Source organism: Accipiter gentilis, chromosome 26, assembly GCF_929443795.1.
Source record: "Accipiter gentilis chromosome 26, bAccGen1.1, whole genome shotgun sequence".
In the NCBI taxonomy this organism is placed as follows: domain Eukaryota; kingdom Metazoa; phylum Chordata; class Aves; order Accipitriformes; family Accipitridae; genus Astur; species Astur gentilis.
This window is the reverse complement of record NC_064905.1, coordinates 12,742,351-12,766,726: the sequence shown is the minus strand read 5'-3', so window position 1 is coordinate 12,766,726 and position 24,376 is coordinate 12,742,351. Positions and strand designations below refer to the sequence as shown.

The window sequence follows — 24,376 nt, the reverse complement described above, 5'->3', positions numbered from 1 at the left end:
TTACAGGATAAACCGCAGAGCACCATGGCAACCCACTCATGGAAATGCTAATAACTGGGACATAAGGTGGGTGATTAACCTATCAAAAGCAGAACCCTAACATTAAGTTGGGTGCAGATCTATGCAGAGAAAAATGAAGCATTCCCACCGTGAACATGCACAAAAGCAGTGCGGCATTAACAGCTGCAGCCCTGGCAGGGTCTCCGGGCAGAGGTGAGCAGAGGGTGGCCCCTGCTGCTGCCCCTCTGCCCCCCGCTGCAGCACAGAGCAGCAGTGGGGTAGGGGGTGATTGTGCTTCTCCCCTTCCCTTTGTTGGAGTGTAGCTGTATTGTTTGGTTTGGCTTTGCAACAGGAGTTATAAATAAAAATGTCTCACCAAGAGTGCGTGACTCACGGTCCTCACCACAAGGATAACCTCTCTGCTAGGAAACCTGATCCGAGGACCAAACTGCGGCATGCAAGAATCAAAGACATTGCTTAATAAATATATTTAATCCAAATGGCGAATGGACAAGCCCCTCACCCCACCTGGGCTGGGGTGGGCTGCTGGGGAAGGTGCTTGTGCCCTTCCAGACCCCTGTCCTGTGCCATCCCCGACCTCTGGCTGCTGACAGCCCAGCCCTCAACCTGCTCCAGGGCCCAGTGGTTTCCCTCGATGGCAGCGGGGAGCTGACGTGGCCTTGACCAGCTGCAGCTGGGTGTGCCTCAGCATTAGCTCCTGCCATGCCCCAAGGGGGCAGCTGGTGGGTGCTGGTGTCACCTCGCCCTGCTTGGGATGTGGGGACCAGGGATGTGCTGAGGCATCACCCCTCGCACGGAAAGCCGTGCCAGCCCTGCGCACCAGGACACAACCGTGCCTGTGGTCTGCCTCCACTGCCTGGGGCAGCAGGCAGCTTCCCCCTTCAGAGGCTGGGGCTGCAGTGCCTCTCCCAGCATCAGACACCGGCTGCACGGTTCCATCCCACCACCGTGCTCTGCCTGCAGTGATGCCTGTAGTGCCTGTGTTCCGCATCCTCCTTCTGTCCTGCCATCCCTGAGCCGGAGCCTGGCCCTGTGGGGAGAGGGGACACCCTGTGCTTCAGAGCCCCAGCCCGGCGGGACCTGGCTTATCCCTGGGGGTGGGCGACGGCGGGGCGACAGCTGGCTGGGGGATTTGCCGAGGGCATTATTTAATGCTGTGGGTAAATGGAGAAACAGCAGCTAATTCTGGAGCCCGTAATCCTCTTCCTCTCCCAGGGATGGGGTGCCTGCCAGACACGCAGCTGCTGGCGGGACCCCGGGACAAGCCCTGGGCAGCTCCCCAGGTGTGCTGCAAGGCAGAGTGACTCCCAGACCATGGGTGATGTGCAGAAGGTAAGTGGGATCCAGTGACATCCTGCCTGCACCAGGGTGGGTGTGCCGGCACCAGCTCCCGGCCGCGGTGTCAAGCAGCCTGGCAGAGCAGGACCAGGGCTATACCCTGGGCTTGTCCCCCCAGCACACCCAGGAGCTGGTAGGGCTCCCAGGGCAGGGACAGCACACCTTGCGGGGGGAATTGGGGCTGGGCAGATCTGCCGTGGGACCACCCTGAGCCTGGACACCTTGGGAGCCAAGCTCTGGCGCTAGCTCAGCCCATAGACACAGGGTACCCATGGCCAACAGCGCGCCCAGCTCCCCTCTCCGAAATGACGGTGCTCTGCAGTGACCCGGCACCCTGCAGGGCTCCCCCAGCACCCCGTGCCCCCAGGGGCTGCTCTCCGTCATCCAGAGGCTGAAGGGTTCCCCGGAGCAGGAGCTCCGCATTGTCCTGCTGGGGCTGGACAACGCGGGGAAGACCACGCTGCTGAAACGCCTGGCGTCCGAGGAGGTCAGCACCATCACCCCCACCCAGGTAGGTGCTGCTGGGGGCCAGGGCAGCGGGAGGGCGGCAGGTCTTACCCTTCCCTTGGGTGATGCTGGGGTTTGTGTCCCCATGCAGGGCTTCAACATAAAGAGCGTCCACTCGCATGGCTTCAAGCTAAACGTCTGGGATATCGGGGGGCAGCGCTCCATCCGCCCGTACTGGAAGAAGTATCTGGGCAGCACAGACCTGCTGGTGAGTGGGGCGGCCACCTGCAGCCCCCCACAGCCCCGTGCATGGAGACCCGTGCCCCTCTGCGTGCGGCTCTGTACCTCGTACCCCAGTAGCGGCATGTGGCCCCTGCAAAAGGCAGTGGGCCGTGCAGCCGGGCAAGGAGGAGCTGCTGACTGTCCGTTTTGTCCCCATGGCAGATTTATGTTATTGACAGCGCAGACCAGAAGCGTTTTGAGGAGACAGGGCAGGTATGAGGGGTCCAGTGGGGGGTGGGTGTGGGGTCCTGGGGCTCAGATCCATCTGGCACGAGCTCTTTGAAGACTGGAGCAGGGAGCGAGGCTGCTCTTTATCATAGGGCAGTGCTGCTATGGGGGCCAAGCTGTCCCCAGAGCTATGTGGGAAGGGGTCGTGATCAGAGTCTCAGCATGCAAAGCCACCCCACTCTATGGCAGATCCATGTCCAGCAGCTCCCCCCAAGCCAGGTGCGATGCCCCAGGGGTCCCCGGGCACAGGGGTAACTCTGCCCCTGATGAAAGCGACCCCTTGGTCACCAGCACTCCTGCCACCTCCCCAGTGCCAGGTTAGCAATACGACCAAGCAAAGGTTTACGAGTAGCGAATTCAGAGTTACAAACCCTGGAATGAAGCCGGAGAGGGGAAGGTGAGACTCCGAGTGCCAGTCTCGGCTGTAATGGCACCAGACGGCGGCGTGGGTGTGCCAGACAGCACAGGGCTGACAGCAGCCTCCTGTAGCTGCCCTTTGCCCCAGGCTCTCGGTGCCTGGAGTGCTTCAGCCCTCAGGTAGTACTGTGCAAGTGCCACATTCTCTTCAGGGCAGATGGAGCTTCAGGGGTGCATGTTTCTCCTTCAGGATGTCAACACCTCACAGCTTCTTTGGTTGCAATAAGAGCACCAGAGAGAGGGGAGTGAGGCACTTCAAGGTGCCCCAGCCCGCCCTGGGCAGCTCAGGCAAGCAGTCTGGCAGCTCCATGGAGGAGGGCAGCAGCAGGCAGCAGCCCTGGGAGACGGTTCTCTCTTGGCAGGAGCTGGCAGAGCTCACCGAGGACGAGTCCCTCACGGGGGTCCCACTGCTGGTGTTTGCCAACAAGCAGGACCTAGTGACTGCAGCACCTGCAGCTGAAATTGCAGAAGGGCTGAGCCTCCACACCTACCGGGACCGGGAATGGCAGATCCAGGCCTGCTCAGCCTTGTCTGGGGAAGGAGTGCAGGTAGAGATGAGGGCCTGCAGGCTCTGCAGAGGTGGGAGAGGACCCAAGAATCTGCCATGCTCTTGGGGCTGTGCTCACATATCTCTCTTCCCTCCAGGATGGGATGAACTGGATTTCCAGCCAGATCATGAACAGGAAGAAGTGAGAGTTGCAAAGTACCAGACAAGACTGAGCTGCAGGTCCCTAAGCCATGGCCAACCCCCCTGGTCCCTAGACTGCCCCCAAAGGCTTGGCTGAGCCCTGAGCCTCAGGCTGCCATGCTCAGATGGGCTTCCCACATAGTCTTTAACTATCAGTTGACTTCCCTTCTCCGGGCCTCCTGGGCTTCCACAGGCTCCTCATACCCTCCAACCCTCCTGCAGCCCCCGTGCTGTTGGAGGGAAGCACATGTCCCACTGTGTCAAGGGCTTGCACGCAACCAGAATGAGAACCTGCTCAGGACTTGTCCATCCGCACTGCTGGCACACCCCGCAGAGGCTGCTGCAACGCACACACTGCCCAGGGCACACTGGGCACCCCATGGCGCCGCTGGCTACACCCTCAGACATGGCACGTACAGCCAACCAAATGGTGTGTATTCCTTTCCGCTCCCGTAGGATGTGACTGGTGCTGCCTCAGCCACAGCAGCTGGCTTCGGAAAGCCTCAGTTCAGTATCTTTCGCTGGCCAGAGGAACTCCCACGTGTGCACGGGACCTGGGACAAGCACAAAGACACAGAGAGGACCTGGCTGGGCAGTCACCAATGGAGGTGTTTCATTGCCTGCTGACAGCCTTGGTTGCAGCCACGCTGCGCGTGCCACTAAGAGAGGCTGCTCTGCAAGAGCCCCTGGGAAGCGCATCGTCCTAAATGCACCCGAGCTGGGGCTTCTGTCGCCCCGCCGAAGATGCCCATCCCGAGGACTGGAAGATGCAGCTCCACAGTTGAGCGCCCGCGCCTCTGGGGACGGGTGGGAGACAAGCCGCAGCGGGGCTGGGAGCCTTGCACTGTGCCAGGCCCTGGGCTGCAGCCCTGCCTGCCCGCAGGCGGCCCTCAATAAAGCTGCCTGTGACCTCCACGCTGCCTCGGCCAGTCCTTCCCGCGGTGCTGGGACAGCGCTGCTCCCCGCCCCGCCGCTCTGCGGCCCGGCGAGGCCTGCGGGGCCCTGGGCTGGGGCCGTTCCCAGGGCCGGGACCCCCGGGCGGGCCGGGGCCGAGCCCCGTCCCTAACGCCTGGCGCCATCTTGTGTAGCGTTGCCATGGCGACAGGCTGCCGGCGACCGTCGCGTCAGTCAGCGCCGCCGGAGCGGGTCACGTGTCCCGCGGGCGGCACGAGCCGCGCACGTTCCCGCGCGCACGTGACTGGCACGAGGAGGGAGAGCGGACTACAGCTCCCGGCATGCTGCGCGCCGCCGCCGCGCAGTGCACGCCATGAGGCGCTCTGCCGCTCCTCCCCTCCCTCCACAACCGCCCCGCCCAAAGCACGGCGGGAGTTGCGTGCCTCTCTGGCTCCGCCCCCTTCTCTGCCATAGGCGGGCAGGAGTGACGTTTACCCGCGGAGGTGTGTACGCAGTGGTGTAGGGGCTTCTGATTGGCGGCGCGGACTGCCGTTCCCGGGCGGGGCTGAGGGCGGGAGCGGCGCGCCGGAAGGCGGAAGCGGAGGATGGCGGCGGGTGCGGGCGGGCTGCTGGCGGCGGCGGCGCTGCTGTTGGCGGTGGCCGGGCCGCGCCCGGCGCCCGCCGAGCTCACGGATGGCAACAGCGAGCACCTGAAGCGGGAGCACTCGCTGATGAAGCCGTATCAGGGTGAGCGCGGGGCCGGGCGGGCGGGACGGGCGGACGCCCCGCGGCGGCCCGAGCTGAGCCGCGCTCTCTCTCTGCCGCTTTGCAGGCGCGGGCTCCGCCGCGATGCCGCTGTGGGACTTCCAGGGCAGCACCATGGTCACCAGCCAGTACGTCCGCCTGACGCCCGACGAGCGCAGCCGGGAGGGCTCCATCTGGAACCGCGTGGTGAGAGCCCGGGGGCAGACCGGCGCGGGGGCGGGGGCCTGGGGGGTGACCGGCGGGGGCCCGGAGCGGCCCCATCGCCTCTCCGGCTCTTGGACTGACTCCGCTGGGCGGTCTCTCCGCGCAGCCCTGCTTCCTCAAGGACTGGGAGCTCCACGTCCACTTCAAGATCCATGGAGCCGGCAAGAAGAACCTGCACGGGGATGGCCTGGCGCTGTGGTACACGCAGGAGCGGCTGGTGCCAGGTACGGTGCACAGCCGGGGGGCTGCCTGGCCGGGCTGAGGCCCTGTCAGCACTCATGCGTGCCCCGGGGCAGCTCAGGTTGCTGCCCCTGCCCTGGAAGGTTTCTTGCCAGGGAGGGTGTTTGAGCTCCCCTCTGTCTGGTTTCACTAGATCAGGATAGTGCCTTCTGCCCTGGGAGCAGGCGCCCTCAGTCATCTGCCTGGCAATAAACAGCTCTTACAGCTCTTTTTGATAGAAGTCTGAGCAGAAGTTCTGTCTGAGAGCTTTCTGTTTCCAATGTTCTGCCCTGCTCCAGGTCCTGTCTTTGGCAGCAAGGACAACTTCCACGGACTGGCTATTTTCCTTGATACATATCCCAATGATGAAGCAACAGAGGTGAGTAGTTCGGGGAGCTTGTTCAGTCCTGAGGAGGTTGTTTCCTCATGGCTTCGTGCTCAGAGTGCTTTACACCCGGACGAAGGACAAGTCTCTCCTTACATGAGAGTGGGCTGCTGGTTCTGTCACGGGAGCTGGTAAAGGCAAGAGTTTGCACATGCATTAACGGAGACAAGAAGGTCCTTGCTCCATCTTCTGCTGTTGTTGACTACACAAATGTTTTTAAGGCCTTTCCCCCTCTGCGTGAGAGTGTGGCACGGGGCTGGTATAAACTATGCACCACCTATTAAGTAAAGTTAGAGGAACCAGCCTAAGAGTATATTCATCTTGAGTGTGTTTTCCTGAACTTCTCTGTGCTTTGGTTGCTCATTCCATGCTGTTTTTGGCCTTATTCTCTGTTTGTAACCTGGGTGTTTCTAAAAGAGAAACTCCTGGGCTGGCCTTTTGCTCCAGAATTCCCTGTGGCTGAAATACAGGTCAGTCCAGTGGGGACTGGTGGTCCTTTTCTTCTGTCCTGCTCTGTGTTTGTGGATCTTGTTGCAGCACAGTGAGAAATGTAACTGTGCTAGTGAGATCTATTGCACCAAAAACATGATCACTGAAGTCATAAAGCATCTGGAAATGACCCATCTCCCTGTTGTCTTGATGCTCACTGGGAGGTGAATTGTTGCCTCCAGTTGTCCTCTCCTGGTGTATGTAATCTACTGACTGTGAAGCCCTGAGTGTGGTTATGCTGCTTATGTGAGACTTCTGCCCATTCTGGGTCCTGTGCTCTGTTCTTATGCTTCTTACCCCGGTCTGGTACTTACTCTGTAAGTTTGGGGCAGTCTCGTTGCCCTGGCCGTGCCATATGGTGTGGGCTCAGGGTGAGTCTTGATACAAGTCAGCAATGGCTACTTTGCTTTAGCTAGAACAAGCTCTCACTCAGTTTAGAAGCAGCTTTCTGCAGAAAATAAGCCTTGATTTCATTGTTCTGCCCTCTGTGCCTGACTGTGGAGCAAAACCGTGGCTCTGTTGCCACGCCTGGCTGAGAATCCTCCTCTTGCTGAGGCTTCTGACCAGGCAGGGGAAGGTGGCTCTTGGTCTGCATCTTGAAGGGTCATGCAGACTGAAAGCAGTAGTGCTTTCCTCCCTGCAGCGTGTGTTCCCCTATATCTCTGCGATGGTGAACAACGGCTCCCTGACGTACGACCACAGTAAGGATGGGCGCTGGACAGAGCTAGCGGGGTGCACTGCGGACCTTCGGAACCAGAATCACGACACTTTCCTGGCAATTCGGTACTCCCGAGGTCGTCTCACGGTGAGATGTGGTGACACCTTCTGCAGGGTGTCTGTTGCATGTTAGACAAGGCAGTGCTGAGGGGCGGGTGTTACTGTGTCAGTAGGTAACGTGGAGATGGTTTTCCTGCTTCTCCTGCACCTCCAGCTCCAAGAGAGTTGCAGGTGGGCAGGACGGCAGCGTGTGTTCCTGCTGTGACGCTCCCTTGGTCTTTACAGGTGATGACCGATGTGGAAGACAAGAATGAATGGAAGAACTGCATTGACATTGCAGGGGTGCAGCTGCCAACCGGCTACTTCTTTGGTGCTTCTGCTGGCACTGGAGACTTGTCTGGTGAGAGGGGGCTTTGCTCACAGGAACACATACTATTTGGAGCTTGGACTATAACACTGTGGATGCATTGGATGGCTTCAATGGCTTCCTTTCCCTGAATTGTTCACCAGTCTCTTGAAAACCCCTTGGGTAGGGACACGTGGCCTGGGAAGGGAGGCATCTGAGAGCTAAGGAACATCTCAAATTGCAGTTTGATACCTGGGGTGTGAGGGTGGCTTGAGAGGGAAGGAGACCTGGACCTGGCAGAGCACGGTCCTAGGGGAGCTCTGAGTGCGTGGACATCTCTTGGAGCTTCTGACAGTGTTTGGTGCTGATGGTTGTTTCCCAGACAATCACGACATTATCTCGATGAAGCTATTCCAGCTCATGGTGGAGCACCCTCTAGAAGATGAGACCGTTGACTGGACCAAGATTGAGCCCAGTGTCAGCCTCCTTAAATCACCCAAAGGTGAGTCTCTGGGCTTTGGAAACCTTCAGTGGAGGACTGGGACTCTTAAAGGCCTGTTGAAAGGCATCAGAGCTGTGATACCCTGTGAGAACCCGCAGGAGCCGAGGTTGGGTCAGTCTCTGTAGCTGTTCTTATCCTTGCAGACAATGTGGATGACCCAACGGGGAATTTCCGAAGCGGGCCTCTGACAGGCTGGAAGGTGTTCTTGCTCCTGCTCTGCGCGCTGCTGGGCATCATCGTCTGCGCTGTGGTGGGAGCTGTGGTCTTCCAGAAACGCCAGGAGCGGAATAAGCGTTTCTACTAGCAGAAGCCCTGGGCTGCGGCCTGTGCCCAAACCCATCTTTTCTATGGGGAGCTGTAAAAACTGTGGTTTCTAAAAGCTGTTTCTGAGAAATATCAGAAGTATTTTCTTATCTGTCTGTTTGGCTGTGACCCCTGCCCGGCCCTTGGCGTCCGGTGGCTTGGACCGAGGGGGGCGATGCCTGCTGGGGCCCCCAGGGCTGCGGTGCGGGAGCCTGGAGGTCTTTCCTCTGTTTTTCCAGCGCTCCCCCCACCAGACGAGACCTGCCCTGCTGCCTGTGTGTGTGGGGGGGGAGGGCAAGTAGCGGCGGGTGTGAATGTAAGGGGGCTGTGGGGAGGGGGCTGAGTGGGGCATTAAAGGACTGACACCACCTGCGGCTCTGGCTTTGTCTGGGGTGGGAAAAGGGGGGCTCTGCTTGAGGGATAGGAGAGAGCTGGGGGGCCGGGGTGTCTTTGGGTGTTGGGGCTGGGCTGGGAGGGGGGTGTTGTTGCCCCCGGGAGGGGTCCGAGCTTGGTGGTGGGTTGTCCTTGGGGGGGGGGGGGGGGGGCGGAATTCCCGGAGGGTCCCAGAGGAATTGGGGGGGACGACACACACGCCAAGGAACAGGGGCTGTCCCGGAGGTTTCGGGGTGCCCGGAGGAGGGGAGTCCCCGGCCGGCGGGGCGTGTGTGTGGGCGTGTGTGTCCCCGCAAGCCCGGTCCCGCCCCCGGCCCTCCCCGCCGGGCGGAAGGGAGCGGAGCGGAACGGCGGGGCCGGGCCGTGTTTCCGGCGGGGGGGTGTCAGCGGCGGGGCGCAGCCAGCGTGTCCCGCGGCGGCGGCGGGGCCGGGTGGCGGGGCCGGCCGAGCGCCATGGGCCCGGCCCGCCGCAGGGCCGCGCTCCGCCTGCGCGGCGGCGGGTGAGCGGGGCGACAGCGGGCGGGTGTTGTGTGTGTGTGTGTGTGTGGTGGGGGGGTGTGTGTGGTGGGGCTCGGGGGTCCCCTCGCGTTGAGGGGGGAGGGGGGTGTCCCCGCCGGCCGCTGACCCCCGCCCGCTGTGCCCCAGGTCCCCGCCGCTCCTGGGCCTGCTGCCCGGCAGGTTCTCCGTCTTCCCGCTCTTCTTCCTGGCGCTGCTCCTGGGCTTCGCCTCGCTGCTCTGGCTCCAGCTCAGCTGCTCGGGCGAGGGGCCGGTTCCCGGCGGTGGGCAGAGCCGGGGGGCTCCCCGCCAGCCCTGCCCGCCCCAGGTGCCCCTCCTGCCGGCGGAGGACGAGCCGTCGTGGGGTCCCCACCGCCTGGCGCTGCTCGTCCCCTTCCGAGAGCGCTTCGAGGAGCTGTTGGCCTTCGTGCCCTACATGCACCGCTTCCTGAGCAAGAAGAGGATCCGCCACCACATCTTCGTCCTCAACCAGGTGGATCATTTCAGGTAGCGTCTCCCCTTCCCACGGCGAAGCCCGGCAGAAAAAGGGAGCGAGGCGGCCATTCTCCAAATCCCCTGCTGAGAGGGTCTCCCGCTTGCCTCTGGCGGTGTGGAGAAGTGTAGGGCCTGGGCAAGGGGGAGTCAGGGCTGGGCCATGATGCTCTGCCCAAATTTACTCACTCTAGAGCTTATAGAAAGACAAAACCATACTTTACTTCTCTCTTCCTAAGCAAGAGGAGAATTATCTACGCGCAGATACTTCAGCTTTCTCCTCAGTGTCGCAGGTCTATAGCAGCAAACATCTGGGGATGCTGAAATTCAAAGAAATACTGTGGGCAGTTTGGAAATGCTGTCGCTCAGCCCCTGCTCACTGTCCGGTACCTGCCTGCAGCCCCAGTGGGTGCCGTGGAGCTCCGCAGCCAGCCTTGGGCAGGATGGCGCTTGCTGTAGCCCCTTGGGGTCTGCAGTGGCCAAACCCCTGCCCATCACCATCAGGGTCAGCGTGTGCTGCCTGCGTAGGGAGAAGCAGGGGTGCAGCTTCAGGATGGACAGCCACGGCACCCGGTACTGTGGAGACAGGGAATACCATCTTTGTGTGTGTCCCTATTTGGGGACCAGTTGAACACCTAGCATTGAGGAGCACGGGAGAGGGACGTGAAGGGATGGTGGCTGCTCTGCGTGGCACTGAGACTCCCTGGTCCCATGGCAGGTTTAACAGGGCATCCCTGATCAATGTGGGCTTCCTGGAGAGCGGCAACGACACCGACTACATTGCGATGCATGATGTCGATCTCCTGCCCCTCAACGAGCAGCTGGACTACAGCTTCCCAGAGGCGGGGCCCTTCCACGTTGCATCCCCAGAGCTGCACCCGCTCTACCACTATAAGACCTATGTGGGTGGCATCCTGCTGCTCACCAAGCAGCACTATGAGATGGTAAGCGTGTGTGTAGGATGTGGGGCAGGGGCTATGACATTGTCTTGGTGGACAGTTGTACGTTTTGTGCTCCACGCTTGGGAAGGAGGGAAAGGAGTCAAAATGGTTTGGGGACAGCCTGCGGTGTGAGCTGGTGGGGGACAGGAGAGGGGAGGCTCTGCTGGCGCTCAGGGCTTGCAATGCTGGTGTCTGCGCCTCTGCGGTGCGTGGAGTTGTGCTGGACTGGATGGACCTTGGCTGGTACGGTGCCCCTCTCATTCCAGTGCAACGGCATGTCCAACCGTTTCTGGGGCTGGGGACGGGAGGATGATGAGTTTTATCGACGTATCAAAGGAGCCGGTCTCCAGGTAAGGGGTGCTCCTTGGCCTCCTAGGTTGAAATTGCCCTTAGTATCTCCCCACCCAGCCCCTGGCTGTAGCTGCCCAGGTCAGGAGCTGGGGAAGGCAGACCTTCTGCGCTTCCCGCTCCAATAGTAGGTGCAGCAAGTTTTCTGGTAGCTTTATAGAAGCTTTGCTCTCCTTCCAGGTTCGCCGTCCCTCTGGAATCACAACTGGATACGAGACTTTCCAGCACCTGCATGACCCAGCTTGGAGGAAGAGAGACCAGAAGCGCATTGCTGCACAGAAGCAGGTGAGACCTCAGTGTGGTCAAGGGGAACCACAGGAGATTTGACTTGTGATCACCACGTGCTCTGAGTCCACCTTGCTCATGTCCTCCCCTGCCAGCTCTGCGCTGCCTCCCTGGGCACTGGGTGCTTCCTTCTCTGCTGGAAGCCAGTGTGGGCTGAATGGTCTTTCTCTTCCTCAGGAACAGTTTAAGGTGGATCGGGAGGGAGGTCTGAACAACGTGAGGTACCGAATTGAGTCACGGACAGCTCTGAGTGTGGCAGGAGCCCCTTGCACTGTCCTTAATATCTTGCTGGACTGCGACACAAGCGAGACCCCTTGGTGCACGTTTGGCTGAGCCTGTCTCCCGTGTGCCAGTCATGTGTGCTGTGCTTGTGCCAAGACGACGGAGCTGCCGCCGAGTTGCTGGGAGCAGGCAGGATTTTTGCAGCAGACGAGCATGGTGGTGCTGGCAAGACACAGAGAAACAAAAAGCCGAGAACCAGGAACCGGGCTTTGCTGGGACCAACAGAAGAGGCCAAGAGTGGGACTCAGTGGCGTTGCTGCGGACACTGGTGCTGCATCCCAGGGCAGGTCCAGGAGGCAATTTTCCTGCGCTGGACATGGCTGACCTGCCACCTAGCTCAGAGGACAATAAAGAACTATCAGGGCACCTGTGAGCTGTGAATGCCCTGGGCTGTGCTGTGCAGCTCCTTTTTCCTACTCCTTTCACCTTACTGGCTTCAGCGCACCTGTTTCTGGCTTGGCCCTGGCTACGCTCTGTCTGGACAGGCGATCTGCTCTGGTTTGGAGGCCAAGCCAGTCTGAAACGGGCACCGAGTGAGATGGTGCCTGTGTTTCAGCTGCCAGGTACCCCCAGGGCTGTGCTGTGGTCACCTCATTGCAGGAAGTGGTTGTGGTTGAGCTGTGCCCCGAGCTCCAGCATCTGCAGCTTTGCGGGATGTCAGCAGTTGAGGTAGCCCAGGACTTCTCTCTGTGGAGTACAGAGGAGAGGTCTGGCTGAACTGCTCCTTTCCTTGCCTGCCTTCTGTGGCATGTGGTGCCTCAGACTTTTCAGGGGGGTTGGAGAGCCTGCTTTCTCCCCAGCAGCCCTTGAGGGCAACTGGGATCTGCTCTGGCCCTATATGAGGTGTCCTGGGAAGAACCACAGTGCTGGTGAGGTGAAGTGCAGGAATTGGGATGGTTGCCTCTAACCCACCTGAGTCGAGGGGAGCAAGAGCTTCCCTGGGCGAGGCAGGCGCTGGGGTGCTTTCCTTGGAGGTGGGAACAGGAGAGTTTGGGTTGATGAGGGAGAGGCAAGGCTGTGGGGGGGCCAGGCTGCTCACCCACTTGCTCTAGCTGCCCAGGCCCTGCTTTGCTGCCAGGCCAGTTTCTCCCATGTTGTGGCAGGACAAGGGCCTGGGCTGTCCCTTCCAGCAGGACAGGGGGTAGTTACTTAATGAGGGTATCATGGTGCTGGTCCCTCGCTGCGAGGGCTCTGCTGTGGGCTCAAGCCTCCCCGCTGTGGATGTGGCTTGTCTAGGTCAGTGGACAGCTCGGGGAAGGTGAGTAGGCAAAGGGCTGTACAGCCTTGGGGTGCTTGTGAGCAGGAGGTGACTGGGCAGATGCACCCTGCAAACCCTGGGTCCCCGGGAGCCCAACCCATGCAGTGACCTGGGGACCTGCTACTGTCAGAGCAAGAGCAGCCCATGGGAGGTGGCAGTAGCACTGATGCTGTGTGCTGGGAGATTGCCCTGGGACAGGAGACATGAGGAGGAGGAGGTGAGTCTCCTCCTCTGGCTGCTGGGAACATTCCTGCGTGCTCTGCAGTGCTGGACCCAGGAGGTGGGGAAGCTGGTCATGTCCCAACAGGTGAGGAAGAGCCCTGGGGGCTGACAGTTGTTTGGGGTTGGTAGAAATCAGCCACACCAGCGCCTTTTGGCGGGAAGTGGGATGTGTAGAACTGGGCAGGGGGGTCGCATGCCTTGTTTTTGGGACCTGGCTCTTGAGCCCCAGGTGGGACCAGCAACCGTGGAGCAGCGCCTGGTCTGTGCCTGCTTGTGCTGGGAGCGAACAGGCGCTGTGACCTCTAGGATGCTGCCGCTCACCCTGGTCTGTCAAGGGGTGGCAGAGATGCCTGCCGACTCTCAAGGGAGACCCTTGCCGGCACTGAGCTGTCCTCCATCACCAGCCTGGCCTGGGCTGTTGGGTGAAATGGTGCTGTGCCGCTCCAGAGCGGAGGGTGCTTGGGCTGGCTCACAGACCGTGCCATGTGTGGGACTGTACTGTGCTGGCTCTGGGGTCTTGGCATGCATTTTGGGTGCTGCTGCCTCCTCAAGCTGGGCAGACCCAGCCGAGCAGCCGGTACCCCTCCATTCAGTGCTGGCACCAGGCCCTCTGCGTTTCCTGGCCCCCTTCTGTCCTTGTCCCCTGCCTGGCGCTTCCTGGAGTGGTCGCTTTGCCGGGTGCCTGCAGATGTCCCCAGACAGAAGCTGTCACCATCCTGGGAAGACAAGTGGTCCTGGGGACGTGGCATCTCCGGGGAGGAGCGCCGGGATGAGGGAGGCAAAAGCATCAGAGCCAAGTGTGGGGGTTGTGTACTGTGTAGGGGCAGCAGGATGGGGCGTCTGGAGAGATCTGGTGCTGTCTGCTCTCCACGCTGCTCTGGAGCTGGGTGAGGAGTCTGGAGCCCTGCAGACTGGAGTGCGAGGGGGGCTGCCTCCCCAGGAAGAGGTTGAGGTGGCGGCGCAGGGCGGCGAGGATCAGGCCATGCTGCTTTGCATCATCCAAGGCACAGGCAGGCCCAGCGTGTCCTCCTCCCCAGCTCGAGGCCTGTCCTTGCCCCAGGGCAATGTGGAGACGCGCTGCCCAAGAGTTCCCAACAGCCTCTTCAGCCTCGCAGCACCAAAGCAGCACTGGTATCTCGCACAAAGATTGCAGGTAGGCTTGGACACATGGTGCAGTGCTCTGGAGGTGTTCCCGGGACCTGTCATGTCCCTTGCTGCGGTCAGCTGGAGGGAGATGTTGGCCCAGGAGCCCTACTCCTGTCTCTCCATCATGCAGGTTTTGGGATCGGCCACCTGTATGCCAGTCACTTACCGGTGCCTGAACTGGAGCCAGGGCTAGCGGAGGCAGATCAAAGTATTTCTCCGCGCTGTTCAAAATAGATGACACGGTTTCGGGCAGGTTTCATGAAGATGTAGATGTGCAGAAACAGAAGCATATGTGCACCTCACACTTTGCTCAGCGCTAAAGGCTCCTCTCCCGCTGCCTGGCAGCTATTTCTCAGCTCTGCTCGCAGCCCCCTCATCCTCTGGTTGCTTTTATGGAAGAGGCGCCGTGCTGGAGACCCAGCTTCCTTTTATAGCCCTGAATGTGACTCGGAGGTCGCTCAGCTCTGTTCCCCCCCACGCACTTCGTTATTAGCAATGGCCCAGCAGGAGGGGATGAGGATTTTTCCCCATCACCTTTCTGCAGATGGATAACACCCTGCCTGCTGTCCCGGGAGCCCCGTGGAGCCGAGCTGTGAGGCCTCCTGGTGTTCCCAATGCTTTCAGCAACCCTGAGGAGGGGGTCAGGATGCTTGGGGGCAGAGACAGCCTTTGGAGTCCCAGCCCTGCCCCTCTGCGACCCCCCTTCTGGGGCCCAAATTGCTGTCAGCGAGGCTGTGTGGGGGCACAGCAATCGGCTGGCTTTTATTGTCAGGTTGTTTTAAACCGGGTGGTGCCCGGAGTGGTTTGCTGGTGGCCACATGAAAATTGCTGTACTATCATGATGTGGGAGGGGGACCGGGGAGATGAGGCGTGTGGGGAGAGTGGGCTGGGGAAAAGCTGATGGGAGGCAGGAGCATCTCTGCCCAGAGAACGGGGCATCCCTGGCCACTGCAGTGTCCCAGACAGGACTAAGCCCAGGGCCATGCAGGAGCTGCCATCCCAGGGAGATGTACTTGGGGAAGCACAGCCTGGGGTGGAGATGTGGTGGCAGGAAACGGGGCAGACGGGAAGGAGGGGCGCGGCTGTGACCAGCACCCATTGAAGTCAGCCCAGCATCACTGCAACCTTGCCCAGACCGGGGCCCCAGCGGGATGCCGTTACTGCCTGCCGCCATGGGCATATGCCTGTCCCCATGGGCTGCCAGGGGTGCCCCATTCGTGGCTGAGCTCCAGGCAGAGGGCCGGGGCATCGCAGATGCATTCCTGGTGCCAGCAGGATGGGAAATGGCACCATTGCAAAGGGCCCCCCTATTCAGAGGCCACGTGTGCTGCTGCTCCGGCATGCAGCCGGGTGGTGAAAAGGAGCTGCGGGGAACAGGGAGGCTGGGGACGGAGGGAGCAGTTGCGTGCCTTGGCACCGCACCTAGGATAATGTAAGCATGTGAGCCTGGTGAGCAGGGACCGGGGACAGTGTGTGTGTGTGGGTGAGCACTGGCAGCACAGCTTGAGGACTCTGGTGTGCGGCGGGGGGGGCTGGCAGTGAGCAGGGCCCTGGTGCGTGAGCACGCCGGATACACACGTCCCCAAACCCCAGCTGGGGACAGTGGGGGTGCGATCCCTCCCCAGGGGGAGATGGGCACCGTGCATGGGCTACTGTGGAGACCGAGCAGGGCTGCTGCAGGTGTCCCGCTCCCTGGGCAGGCCGGGATGCCCGGTGACCAGGTCTGCCCCGTGCTGGGATCCCTGCTCCCGGTGCCTGGCACGCTGCAGGGGTGGCGAGTGACAAAACTGGCTTCTAGCCAGGACGTGGCAGAGCTGATTCAGAGGGATGAAGTGTGCCGTGTCTCACCGGTGCCAGGCCAGGCACTGGGCCGGGTGGCAGCCCCACAGGGTTACTCCATGCCCTCCGTGGCGTGCCACGGCCTGCGGAGCGAGCTGTGCAGCACAGGCACCTCCAGTGGTGCTGGCCCACCCGTGGGTGCTGTAGTGGGGGGGACAAGGGGCTGTCCTGCAAGAGAAGGGTGCAGAGACTGTCCCAGGGAGCCAAAACCCCTCTTCCCCTCCGCAGGACCTTGGTGTGGCCAACGAAGCTGAGCAAAATGCTTCTCCCCTGCCCCGGTGGCCCAGCCCGCGCCCGGGGTGGGCGATACGGTCTGCTTCTACCGGCCCCCCCGGCACGGTGAGGGCCACCGGTAGCCGGCTGCGGCCCCTACTGCCGGTCCCGGTCCCGTAACTGAGGGGTTTGCGGGGGTGGGGGGGGGGTCTCCCCACGCTGGGGGTTTGCGCAAGGGGTGCTCGGCGCTGCGCGCAGCCAGCCCGCCCCGGCCAGCGCCCTGCCCCGCCCCGCCGGTGGGCACGGCCGAGCCGCCCCCTTCTTCTTCTTCTTCTTCTTCTTCTTCTTCTTCCTCCTCCTCCTCCTCCTCCCCCCGCCCCTCCCCGCTGCCGCCGCCCGCCTCCGCGCCGCGATTTGCCGGTGCCGGCTCCGCCCGCTGCCCGCGCGGCCGCGGCCGAGGGGCGCGTTCAAACACGGCGAGGGAAGGAGCGGGGAGAGGAGCCGAGCGGGATCGCCGCGCCGCCGGCATGGTGAGTGCGGGCCCGGTGCGCCGCCGTCTCCCCCCCCCCCGCCCGGCGAGCTCCGGTGCGCTTCGCTACGCCCCCCCCGGTGAGCCTCGGTGCTCCTCCCGGTGCGGTCCCCGGTGAGCCCCTCCCCTCCCGCCGGTGCTCTCCGCCCTGCGGTGCTTTGTCCCCGGCTGTAACGCGCTCGTCCGGGCCTGGCCCCGGGGACCGACCTCCCCCTTTGCCTTCTCCGTGCCGGAAATTCCGGCCGGGCTCCGGAGGGGGGGGCTGCGGGGAGGGGGGGGGGGGGTACTGCGGGGAGGCGGGCGCGGGTTCCCCGCGCCCGCCTCCCCGCAGTACCCCCCCCCCCCCTCCCCGCAGCCCCCCCCTCCGGTTCACACCCGGAGGGGACGGGAAAGGGTTTGTGGCCGTATCCTGCCCGGGCAGGACTCGACGGGGGCACGGCTGGGGTTGGGATCGGATCTCTTCCGCCACCGCGGGAAGGAGCCAGGCTGGCCGGACCGGTGTTTTGCCGCCTGGGGGGTGACACCCTTCCCGCCGCAGGCAGGACACCTTCGGGTTCCCCCGGCGCTTCCCAAAACCTCCCACAACCTGACCTACTTCCTCGGCCGACTGTGCCGGGAGGAGCCGCTGCGGGGCTCGGCCGAGCTGATCCCGGTGGATGCCCCGGTGCCCGGGGGGCTGGATGCTGCGAGCTTTCCCCCATGGGGACACCCGTGTCCCCCATCCCTGTGCGCACCCGCTGGCACCGCAGGCAGCCCGAACCCTCCCCGAGGGTCCATCGCTGCCGCCCTTCGTGGGGTGCCGATGCCCAGAGCAGGTGCTGGGCTCACGGAGGGAGGTGACAGCGCAGGCCGGGAGCTGTCAGACAGGTTTGTGCGTGGCAGCAATTAAAAGCGGGGTGTTTGTTTACCCGGCGCGTGGTGCTGAGAACCAGGGCAGCTTCCTGGGTGTAACCTGGCCCGCGAGCCCTCGACGAGGCTGGGAGCCGCAGTGGGGGCTCTGTCTGGCCCCTGCCACGCTCGCCGTGTCCCCTCCGCCGGGGCTGCCCGCGAAGGGCCGCGAAGGCCATCGTCCCACTCCCCGGTGCTGGGGAGCCGAGGCCGAAGGCATCCTCGCATCCTTCCTCCCCTGGCCACCTGCGCAGGAAGCTGCATTGTCCCGTCCGCATCCTGCCCCTTCCCGCTGTGTCCGGCCACGGGGTCCCCCGCACGCACGCAGCAGCTGGGCTGTGGCCACCTCGTCCCTGCCTGGCGTTGGGGTGGGGAGTGCCTGCGGATGGAGTGGGGCTGCAGGGAGGGCTCGGGAACTCGCCCTGCGTGGTGCAGGAGGCTGTGCCGTGCGGGAAGACTCCCCGTGGGGCAGGAGAGATGCCTGTTCCCTGCGCACCCTAGGGAGACTGAGCCAACGACCCCGGGACTGGGCATCCCCAGGGTCATTTCGGGGAGGTCTCTGGAGCGTGTCCAGACCCCGAGGTCCCGGTGGCGTGGCTCGGTGCCGCCGGGCCGGGGCTGGCGCCAGGCCCAGGCAGGTGCTGCCGGCTCCTGAACTCGCCCGCCTGGCTGGGCGGCAGGTGCCTGTTTTGGTGGCAGCCCCGGCCGCGGGCGGGAGGTGGGGCTGGGTGTGGGAGGGAGGCGCTCCGCCATGGCGGGGGGCAGCAGGGGGGAGCCCCCGCCACACCGCAGCTTGTCCGGTGCATGCTGCACAGCGGTGCCCTGCTCGCTCGGCTCCCAGGTCCCCTGGGGAGCTGCCTGGGATGTGGTGGGTCCCTCCCAACACCAGGAGCCCATGTTGGTCCTTGGGGCCAGCTGGGAAAGGGGGTGCCGGTGGGGGGGCTCGAAGTCCCGGCTGCCTGGCGTTGCTGACTTTGTCTCTCCTTCGGCAGTGCTGGTACCGGGCTTTTCTCTAATTCTCCATGGCAGCAGCACAGGGTCCTGTGACCTGTGAGCCCGACACCCGAGTCCTCAGCACCTACCTCTCCTCGGAGCCTGTCCGTGTCGTCGGCAGCATGGGCAGCGTGGGCAGCCTGGTGGAGAAGCAGGATCTGTCCCCCCTGGAGCTGCGGGCCCAGCTGGGGGGCTCGCGGGGGCTTCGGCAGCCCGACGGCTTGCTGCGGAAGGGGCCGAGCCAGCGGGAGCTCTTCGGCTACCTGCACGGGGCCAAGAAGGAGACGCGGTCAGAGCGGAAGCACCAGACGTCGGGTGCCTGCTACAAGCGGGACTATGAGAGTGACCGTGAGAACCGGTCCCCCGAGCGCTGCTCCCGTGAGCATCACCGTGGGGCTGACTTCTCCAAGAGCTCCCTGCCTGAGAGGGGCCGCTTTGACAAGGTGAGGCTGTGGCTGCGGCTGCCGTGCTGGGCCCCAAAATCCTGCGAGACGATGGGGCTGGAGCAGAACAGTCCATGCCCAGGATGGGATGGGGGGATTTGAGGATGTCCAGGGATATGGGGCTGGTGGTGAGTGGGTTCTCCCTGGCTTGGGGCACCTGTGTGTGCTGGTGGGGGCTGTTGGGCTCATCCTGACCCTGTTCTTGTTTTTCAGTGCCGTATCAGGCCCTCAGCCTTCAAGGCGGTAGCCGGGAAGGGGCTGGTCTCCATGCAGGGCCTGTCCTCGTCCAAGGGGCAGAAGCTGTCCAAGAGCAATGGGAGCCTGCACACGCTGCTGTCGCAGAGCAGCACGGCGGCCTCGCAGCACGGCCCGCTCCGCACCCACCTGCTCCATGCCATCAGCCTGGATGAGGCCTCCGACTCCAGCCACAACTCCATCCAGAGCTTCCCTTCCTACGGCTCCCGCCTCAAGCCTGCCCAGAGCCAGTTCAGCGCCTCCATGGGCCACATCAACCATATTGGGGGCTCCTTGGACAGGGTCTCCCGGAGCCCCAGGGACCCCCTGGCCCCCGAGAAGGCACCCTTGTCCTGCAAAAGCATGGCCACGCTGAGCCGGCTGCAGAGCCCCGGGGAGCCCCCGCCACCCTATGAGTTCACCTACTCGCTGGAGGATGCGGTGAAGCAGCTGGAGGACCGGCTGCAGGAGACAGGAGGAGAGCTGCGGCAGCTCAAGAGGAGCCTTAGCGAGACCGAAGACCCCTTCACGCAGGTGAGCTGTGGGGCTGGGGCTGTGCTGGGTGCCCCAGGCAGGGGTGTGGGGCAGCTGTGCCTGGGTGGAAGGAGTGGTGAAGGAGCTGCTGTCCTGCCATCCTGGGCGATGGGCTGGGAATGTCCAAGCTTGGGAGGACCCAATATCACAGGACCTTCTGGGATCCTTCCCTGGGGCTGCCCCACATAGGGGCAGGCTACAGACCCTCACCAGCACCCTCACTGTGCTGGCAGGTGTTTGAGGACAAGCAGCGGCTGTGGCTGGACGAGCTGGAGGATCTGAAGCAGATGTACATGGCCCGGCTGCAGCAGGTGACGCAGCAGGCACAGCGCGGGCAGCGGGCACTGCAGTTGCAGCTCTACAAGGCACAGCAGGAGAAGAAGCGGCTGCAGGAGGAGCTGAGCATGCAGCAGTGCCAGTGTGAGGAGCCCAAGCTCCGGCAGTCTCAGGGCGAGCGCGTCAGCCCCAAGCTGGAGGAGACCAAGTGGGAGGTGAGTCCCCTTCCTTCCCTCCCTGTTGCCACCCTCCTGGCCACGGACCCAGGGATGGGGGCAGTGCTTCCCTGCTCTGGTGTCACTCATGGCTGCAGGACAGGGAGAACAAGTCAGGTGTGATGCTCCTGGTCTCTCAGGGATGCTGTGGTGACAACCTGGGGTGCTGCCACCCCTGGGGTCCTGCTCCTCCAACCCTTCCTCACTGCTCACTTGTGCCCTGCAGGTGTGCCAGAAGGCAGCGGAGATCTCCCTGCTGAAGCAGCAGCTCCGGGACACCCAGGAGGAGATGGCTCAGAAGCTGGGTGAGATCTTCAGTCTGAAGACGCAGCTGCGGGAGGCCAAGGCGGAGGTCCAGGCCAGGGACTCCCAGCTGGCACAACTGGCAGACTCATTCCAGAGCCCCCCGGAGCCTGGCGCCTCACTGCCACTGGGCGACGACCCCATGCCGGCGTGCCAGGACTTCCCTGGCTGCGAAACTGATGACTCCAAGTGCCGGGGCCTTCACAGCGACACGGCAGAGCCCCTGGAGCGGCAGGTGGAGTGGCTGTGGGCAGAGCTGCTGCGGGAGAGGCGCCAGGGCCAGCTGCAGGCTGTGAACTTTGAGCTGGAGAGGAAAACCTGGCAGGAGGAGAAGGAAAAGGTGCTGCGGTACCAGCGGGAGCTCCAGGCCAGCTACATGGAGATGTACCACCGGAGCCAGGCGCTGGAGCGGGAGCTGCGGCAGCTGCGGTCAGAGCCCAGGGACATCGGGGCCGACTCGCCGTGGATCGAGCGGGTGGAGTCCTCGAAGATCTGAGCGGCAGGATGCTGGTGGGACTGTGAAGGGGGAAGGTCTCTTGCTGCTGCAACGGGACAATCTCGGGGTCTGCACAAGGACCATCCGCTCGGCGCTGCCCTGGGGAGAAGGACTCACTGCGACAAGGGAGCTTTTCCTTCTTGCAGCTCTTCAGGACCTTCTGGGGGGGGGTGTCTCTGCAGAGTGGGGGGTCATCTATGCCAGGGTGGGGGTCTTGCATGTACCCCATGCTCTGACTCCAGGAGCGTTTGCCCCATGGTTCCTTCTGCCATGGGGGCAGAAACCAAGCACCCTGTGAAACGTTCCCTGCCCCTCCTCCTCTGCCACCCTTGTTCCCTACAACCTGGTAACTTAATGTCTTGCTAAGAAGAGGGTCAAGCCCTGTCCCCAACCCTGCTGCCTTGCTGTGGGGGTTCCAGCTGCTGCTCACAGTAGCTGCCCTGTCAGCTGGGTCCAGGAGCTGGTGGTGTGGCAGCGCCCTGTGCCTGCACCGGTCTGTGTTCGTGCCACTGGGAAGGCAGAGGAGGAAAGCCTGACAAGTGCTGGTACTGCTGGGCGAGGGGGCAGCTGCCTCAGCACCTCTGTTGGGGCTTTCCATGTCACCAGTATTGGGGTTGCTCTGCAACGGAGGGTGGTCAACGCAGCTTCCCTGTAGCGAGCCCTTGAGCCGAGAGGGGCGAGTGCCTTGTGTGAGGAGGGATGGGAACCTGGTGCCCTGCCACACTGGGAGGCCTTTGGGGAGGGGAAAGAGGACTGGGGCGTGTGGGCAGGGGGCTGGCATGCTCCCCAAGCTGGGGAAGAGGTTGGGGTGTCCCGCCATGACCCCTCCCAGGGTGGGCAATGGGTAGTTGAGGAGCTGGGCCAGTGCTGGGGGAGACCTGGTCGAGAGGCACTGGAAGGAGCCCGGCTCCACGCCTGTAACAGCAGCCACGTGAAGGCCAGGCCCAGCCCAGCTCTCCTCGGCCTTTCCTGCAATAAACCCGGATTTCGTTCTTCTGGCCCCTGCCTTTGCTGTCCTCCAGCGCGGCGGGGGAGAGGGTTACCGGGGCTCTCAGCCACACAAGGGGGGTGCGGGCTGGCCTGGGCCCTGCGGTGCCCGGGGAGGGGGCAGCGGGGCGGCCTCCCTCCGCGCTTCCCGCGCCCATCCAGGCTGCCGGGGAGCCGCCGCGTCGGGGAGGGAGGCGGCCCGGGGCTGGCGGTACAACCAGTCGGGGCATTGCAGCGGGCTGAGTCACGGCAGGGCCGGGGCCTGCGCGACCGGCTGGGCCCTGCGGGGGCGGGCGGACCAGCCCCGGGGCGCTGCCGCCGGGACAGGCCTCCTCCCCCTCCCCCGGAATGGTTTAACCCGGCCCAACGAAGCCCGGACGTACACCCCGCCCCCCCCGTGGGAGTGGTCCATCCCGCACTCGCCCCGCCCCCGACAATGGGTGGCTCCCCGCCCCCCCTGCGGCTCGCAGCGCGGACGCCCCCTGGCGGCGCGGCGGACCCCCGGCCGGACCAGCCTCCCCCGCCCCCCCCCCCCCCAGTACAGAGTGCCGGGACCGCGTTCTACAAACCCCCCAGACACGTTTATTCACCCCCGCAGCGCTGACCCCCATCCCCCAGTCAGTGCCCTCGGCAGCATCCCCGCAAACACGGGGGGAGAGCCCCGCAGGCAGGGGGAGGAGGAGGACCCGCCACCGGCCCTTCACAGGGGCAGGGGAAGGGCCCCCACCTCCTCCAAGCACTCATCGTAGGTCTCCTGGTACTCCTCGTGGGGCTTGATCATGATCACGCAGGTTGGGCGCTTCGAGCCAGCCGCGGCTCCCAGGTCCTGTGGGAACAGAGTGAGAACGTGTGTGTGTGAGGGGGCTGTGGGGTGCCAGGTCCCCCCCAGAGGAGAGGCCTGACACCCAGCCAGCATGCTTCATGCCCCAGTCTAACAACAGGGCAGATGTCTCTGCCAGCCCCTCAAGCCCTCCGGGGTTTAAGAACCCTTTTCCCAGTTTGTCTCCTATGCCCTGGAAGCAAAGTGCTGGGCTGGCACATGCCACAGGCGGGCTGGCACACACTTCACCCACCGTACTCCCTACCCAGGGTGGGGAGCCCGGGTCTGCAGAGCTGCCTGCAGCAGGGTGAAGTCCCAAAGACACGGACCCCCCTGCCACAACTTGCAATTTACAAAAGGGAGGATGTCCCACCAGCACCACACCCTTGGCCAGCGTCTCGCTTCTGCGAGCAGCCAGGTCCCAGCTCACAGCTAAGGGGAAAACACGTTCTGGCTCCGTCCCAGTGAGCTCCTGTCCCAGCTGCTGCAGGAACTCGACATGGGCAAAGGGTTCTGCGGTCCCACAGTGTTCCACACTCCTACACCTGAGCCGTGACCGTTTGTCCCTGGCTAGGGACAAGCACCGGGTGCTTCACTCAGGCACCAGATCTGTGCCTCCCCGGGTGCTGCCCACCGGGTTCCGTCTCACTGGGCAGCCCCAGCCCCTTACCGATTTGGAAGGGACGTATGCATAGGGGAGGTTCCTGTCCTCGCACATGATGGGGATGTGGCAGTACACATCGATAGGCAGAGTGTCGCCGGCCAGCACCGTGATCCTGCAGGGGAAAGCCCGTGTCAGCGGCCGGGCCTCCGGCAGCGGGGCCGGGCCGGGGCAGCAGGGCCGGGCCAGGGCAGCGCTTACCCCTTCTCGCCTTTGTTGATGAACTTCTGAACCTCCTTCACGCCGCGACGGATCTGCTTGTGCTTGGCCGCTGCAGGAGAAGCACACCGTGAGGGGGGTCCCGCCCGGCCCGGCCCGGTCCCCACCAAGCCGCGGCCCCGGTACTAGCCAGACCTTTCCTGATACACTTGTAGAGCTTGCGCGTCAGCTTGCGGGAGGCGAGGGGCTGGGCGATGGGGTTCAGGTAGTCGAGCTGCTCCCGGTACGAGCGCTCAGGAGTTCCCTCCGCCTCCGCCGCCGCCTCCGGCTGCTTCTCCCGCGCCATGGCCGAGCGCCGTCACCACTTCCGCTTCCGGGGCACGCGCCACCCACCAGGGGAAACTACCCGCCGCCAGGCCTCTGCCAGCCAATCGGCAACCCCCTCTGGCGTTACCCGCCCACCGCGCCGGCCAATGGCGAGCGGCGCCTTCCCGCCCCTTCCCCGCGGCCTCCGGGCCTCCTGCCGCGGCTCCCCTGCAGCCCCAGGCCCCGCGGCTCCCGCCCCGGCCCGCGGCTCCCTCCCCGCCACCCTTCGCCTCGGGCCGGGGTGTCAAACACGCGGGGACAAGCTTTCAACACGGGCCTTTACTGGGGTGCGGCCGGCGGTGGCCTCCCCGGC

The 24,376-nt window shown here is 63.6% G+C and overlaps 5 protein-coding genes across 7 annotated transcripts; 4 read left to right on the top strand and 1 right to left on the bottom strand.

Moving 5' to 3' along the window:
• Window positions 1–1,154: 1,154 nt before the first annotated feature.
• On the top strand, window positions 1,155–4,336 carry LOC126050885 (ADP-ribosylation factor-like protein 3). Of its 2 annotated transcripts, none has more exons than XM_049829372.1 (6): window positions 1,155–1,353; window positions 1,727–1,870; window positions 1,958–2,074; window positions 2,251–2,301; window positions 3,096–3,281; window positions 3,379–4,336. In XM_049829372.1, exons 1-6 carry the CDS (start codon window positions 1,186–1,188, stop codon window positions 3,424–3,426), a joined length of 714 nt encoding a protein of 237 aa, XP_049685329.1. In that variant the 5' UTR covers window positions 1,155–1,185; the 3' UTR covers window positions 3,427–4,336. The 2 variants fall into 2 exon arrangements, with proteins under 2 accessions (XP_049685329.1, XP_049685328.1); XM_049829371.1 differs by having other exon boundaries at window positions 1,700–1,870.
• A 557-nt stretch (window positions 4,337–4,893) lies between these two features.
• On the top strand, window positions 4,894–8,336 carry LMAN2 (lectin, mannose binding 2). The gene is made up of 8 exons (XM_049829797.1): window positions 4,894–5,062; window positions 5,148–5,266; window positions 5,391–5,508; window positions 5,803–5,882; window positions 7,021–7,182; window positions 7,380–7,494; window positions 7,823–7,942; window positions 8,086–8,336. Exons 1-8 carry the CDS (start codon window positions 4,921–4,923, stop codon window positions 8,244–8,246), a joined length of 1,017 nt encoding a protein of 338 aa, XP_049685754.1. The 5' UTR covers window positions 4,894–4,920; the 3' UTR covers window positions 8,247–8,336.
• A 732-nt stretch (window positions 8,337–9,068) lies between these two features.
• On the top strand, window positions 9,069–11,862 carry B4GALT7 (beta-1,4-galactosyltransferase 7). Its single transcript, XM_049829810.1, has 6 exons — window positions 9,069–9,138; window positions 9,284–9,640; window positions 10,344–10,569; window positions 10,833–10,916; window positions 11,095–11,199; window positions 11,377–11,862. The coding sequence occupies exons 1-6, from the start codon at window positions 9,092–9,094 to the stop codon at window positions 11,530–11,532; spliced, it is 975 nt and encodes a 324-aa protein (XP_049685767.1). The 5' UTR covers window positions 9,069–9,091; the 3' UTR covers window positions 11,533–11,862.
• Window positions 11,863–16,565: 4,703 nt separating this feature from the next.
• N4BP3 (NEDD4 binding protein 3) lies at window positions 16,566–22,248 on the top strand. 2 transcript variants are annotated; one of them, XM_049829804.1, is made up of 5 exons: window positions 16,566–16,689; window positions 18,569–19,012; window positions 19,226–19,780; window positions 20,014–20,271; window positions 20,498–22,248. In XM_049829804.1, exons 2-5 carry the CDS (start codon window positions 18,599–18,601, stop codon window positions 21,068–21,070), a joined length of 1,800 nt encoding a protein of 599 aa, XP_049685761.1. In that variant the 5' UTR covers window positions 16,566–16,689; window positions 18,569–18,598; the 3' UTR covers window positions 21,071–22,248. The 2 variants fall into 2 exon arrangements, with proteins under 2 accessions (XP_049685761.1, XP_049685762.1); XM_049829805.1 differs by lacking the exon at window positions 16,566–16,689 and adding an exon at window positions 17,442–17,555.
• A 402-nt stretch (window positions 22,249–22,650) lies between these two features.
• NHP2 (NHP2 ribonucleoprotein) lies at window positions 22,651–24,067 on the bottom strand. The gene is made up of 4 exons (XM_049829378.1): window positions 23,893–24,067; window positions 23,740–23,809; window positions 23,548–23,653; window positions 22,651–22,883 (listed from the first exon to the last, which is right to left on the bottom strand). The coding sequence occupies exons 1-4, from the start codon at window positions 24,041–24,043 to the stop codon at window positions 22,758–22,760; spliced, it is 453 nt and encodes a 150-aa protein (XP_049685335.1). The 5' UTR covers window positions 24,044–24,067; the 3' UTR covers window positions 22,651–22,757.
• Between the last annotated feature and the right edge of the window lie 309 nt (window positions 24,068–24,376).

Excerpts from the sequence above, each read along its gene's own strand:
- LOC126050885 (XM_049829371.1), top strand. The coding sequence starts at position 1,186 with ATGGAGAAACAGCAGCTAATTCTGGAGCCCGTAATCCTCTTCCTCTCC. Across the intron at positions 2,075-2,250 it reads TGGGCAGCACAGACCTGCTG|ATTTATGTTATTGACAGCGC; the intron begins GTGAGTGGGGCG and ends TCCCCATGGCAG. Across the intron at positions 2,302-3,095 it reads GTTTTGAGGAGACAGGGCAG|GAGCTGGCAGAGCTCACCGA; the intron begins GTATGAGGGGTC and ends CTCTCTTGGCAG.
- LMAN2 (XM_049829797.1), top strand. The coding sequence starts at position 4,921 with ATGGCGGCGGGTGCGGGCGGGCTGCTGGCGGCGGCGGCGCTGCTGTTG. Across the intron at positions 5,063-5,147 it reads GCTGATGAAGCCGTATCAGG|GCGCGGGCTCCGCCGCGATG; the intron begins GTGAGCGCGGGG and ends GCCGCTTTGCAG. Across the intron at positions 5,509-5,802 it reads GCAGGAGCGGCTGGTGCCAG|GTCCTGTCTTTGGCAGCAAG; the intron begins GTACGGTGCACA and ends GCCCTGCTCCAG.
- B4GALT7 (XM_049829810.1), top strand. The coding sequence starts at position 9,092 with ATGGGCCCGGCCCGCCGCAGGGCCGCGCTCCGCCTGCGCGGCGGCGG. Across the intron at positions 9,139-9,283 it reads CTCCGCCTGCGCGGCGGCGG|GTCCCCGCCGCTCCTGGGCC; the intron begins GTGAGCGGGGCG and ends GCTGTGCCCCAG. Across the intron at positions 10,917-11,094 it reads TCAAAGGAGCCGGTCTCCAG|GTTCGCCGTCCCTCTGGAAT; the intron begins GTAAGGGGTGCT and ends CTCTCCTTCCAG.
- N4BP3 (XM_049829804.1), top strand. The coding sequence starts at position 18,599 with ATGGCAGCAGCACAGGGTCCTGTGACCTGTGAGCCCGACACCCGAGTC. Across the intron at positions 19,013-19,225 it reads AGAGGGGCCGCTTTGACAAG|TGCCGTATCAGGCCCTCAGC; the intron begins GTGAGGCTGTGG and ends CTTGTTTTTCAG. Across the intron at positions 20,272-20,497 it reads TGGAGGAGACCAAGTGGGAG|GTGTGCCAGAAGGCAGCGGA; the intron begins GTGAGTCCCCTT and ends TGTGCCCTGCAG.
- NHP2 (XM_049829378.1), bottom strand. The coding sequence starts at position 24,043 with ATGGCGCGGGAGAAGCAGCCGGAGGCGGCGGCGGAGGCGGAGGGAACT. Across the intron at positions 23,654-23,739 it reads ATCAACAAAGGCGAGAAGGG|GATCACGGTGCTGGCCGGCG; the intron begins GTAAGCGCTGCC and ends TTTCCCCTGCAG. Across the intron at positions 22,884-23,547 it reads CATACGTCCCTTCCAAATCG|GACCTGGGAGCCGCGGCTGG; the intron begins GTAAGGGGCTGG and ends CTGTTCCCACAG.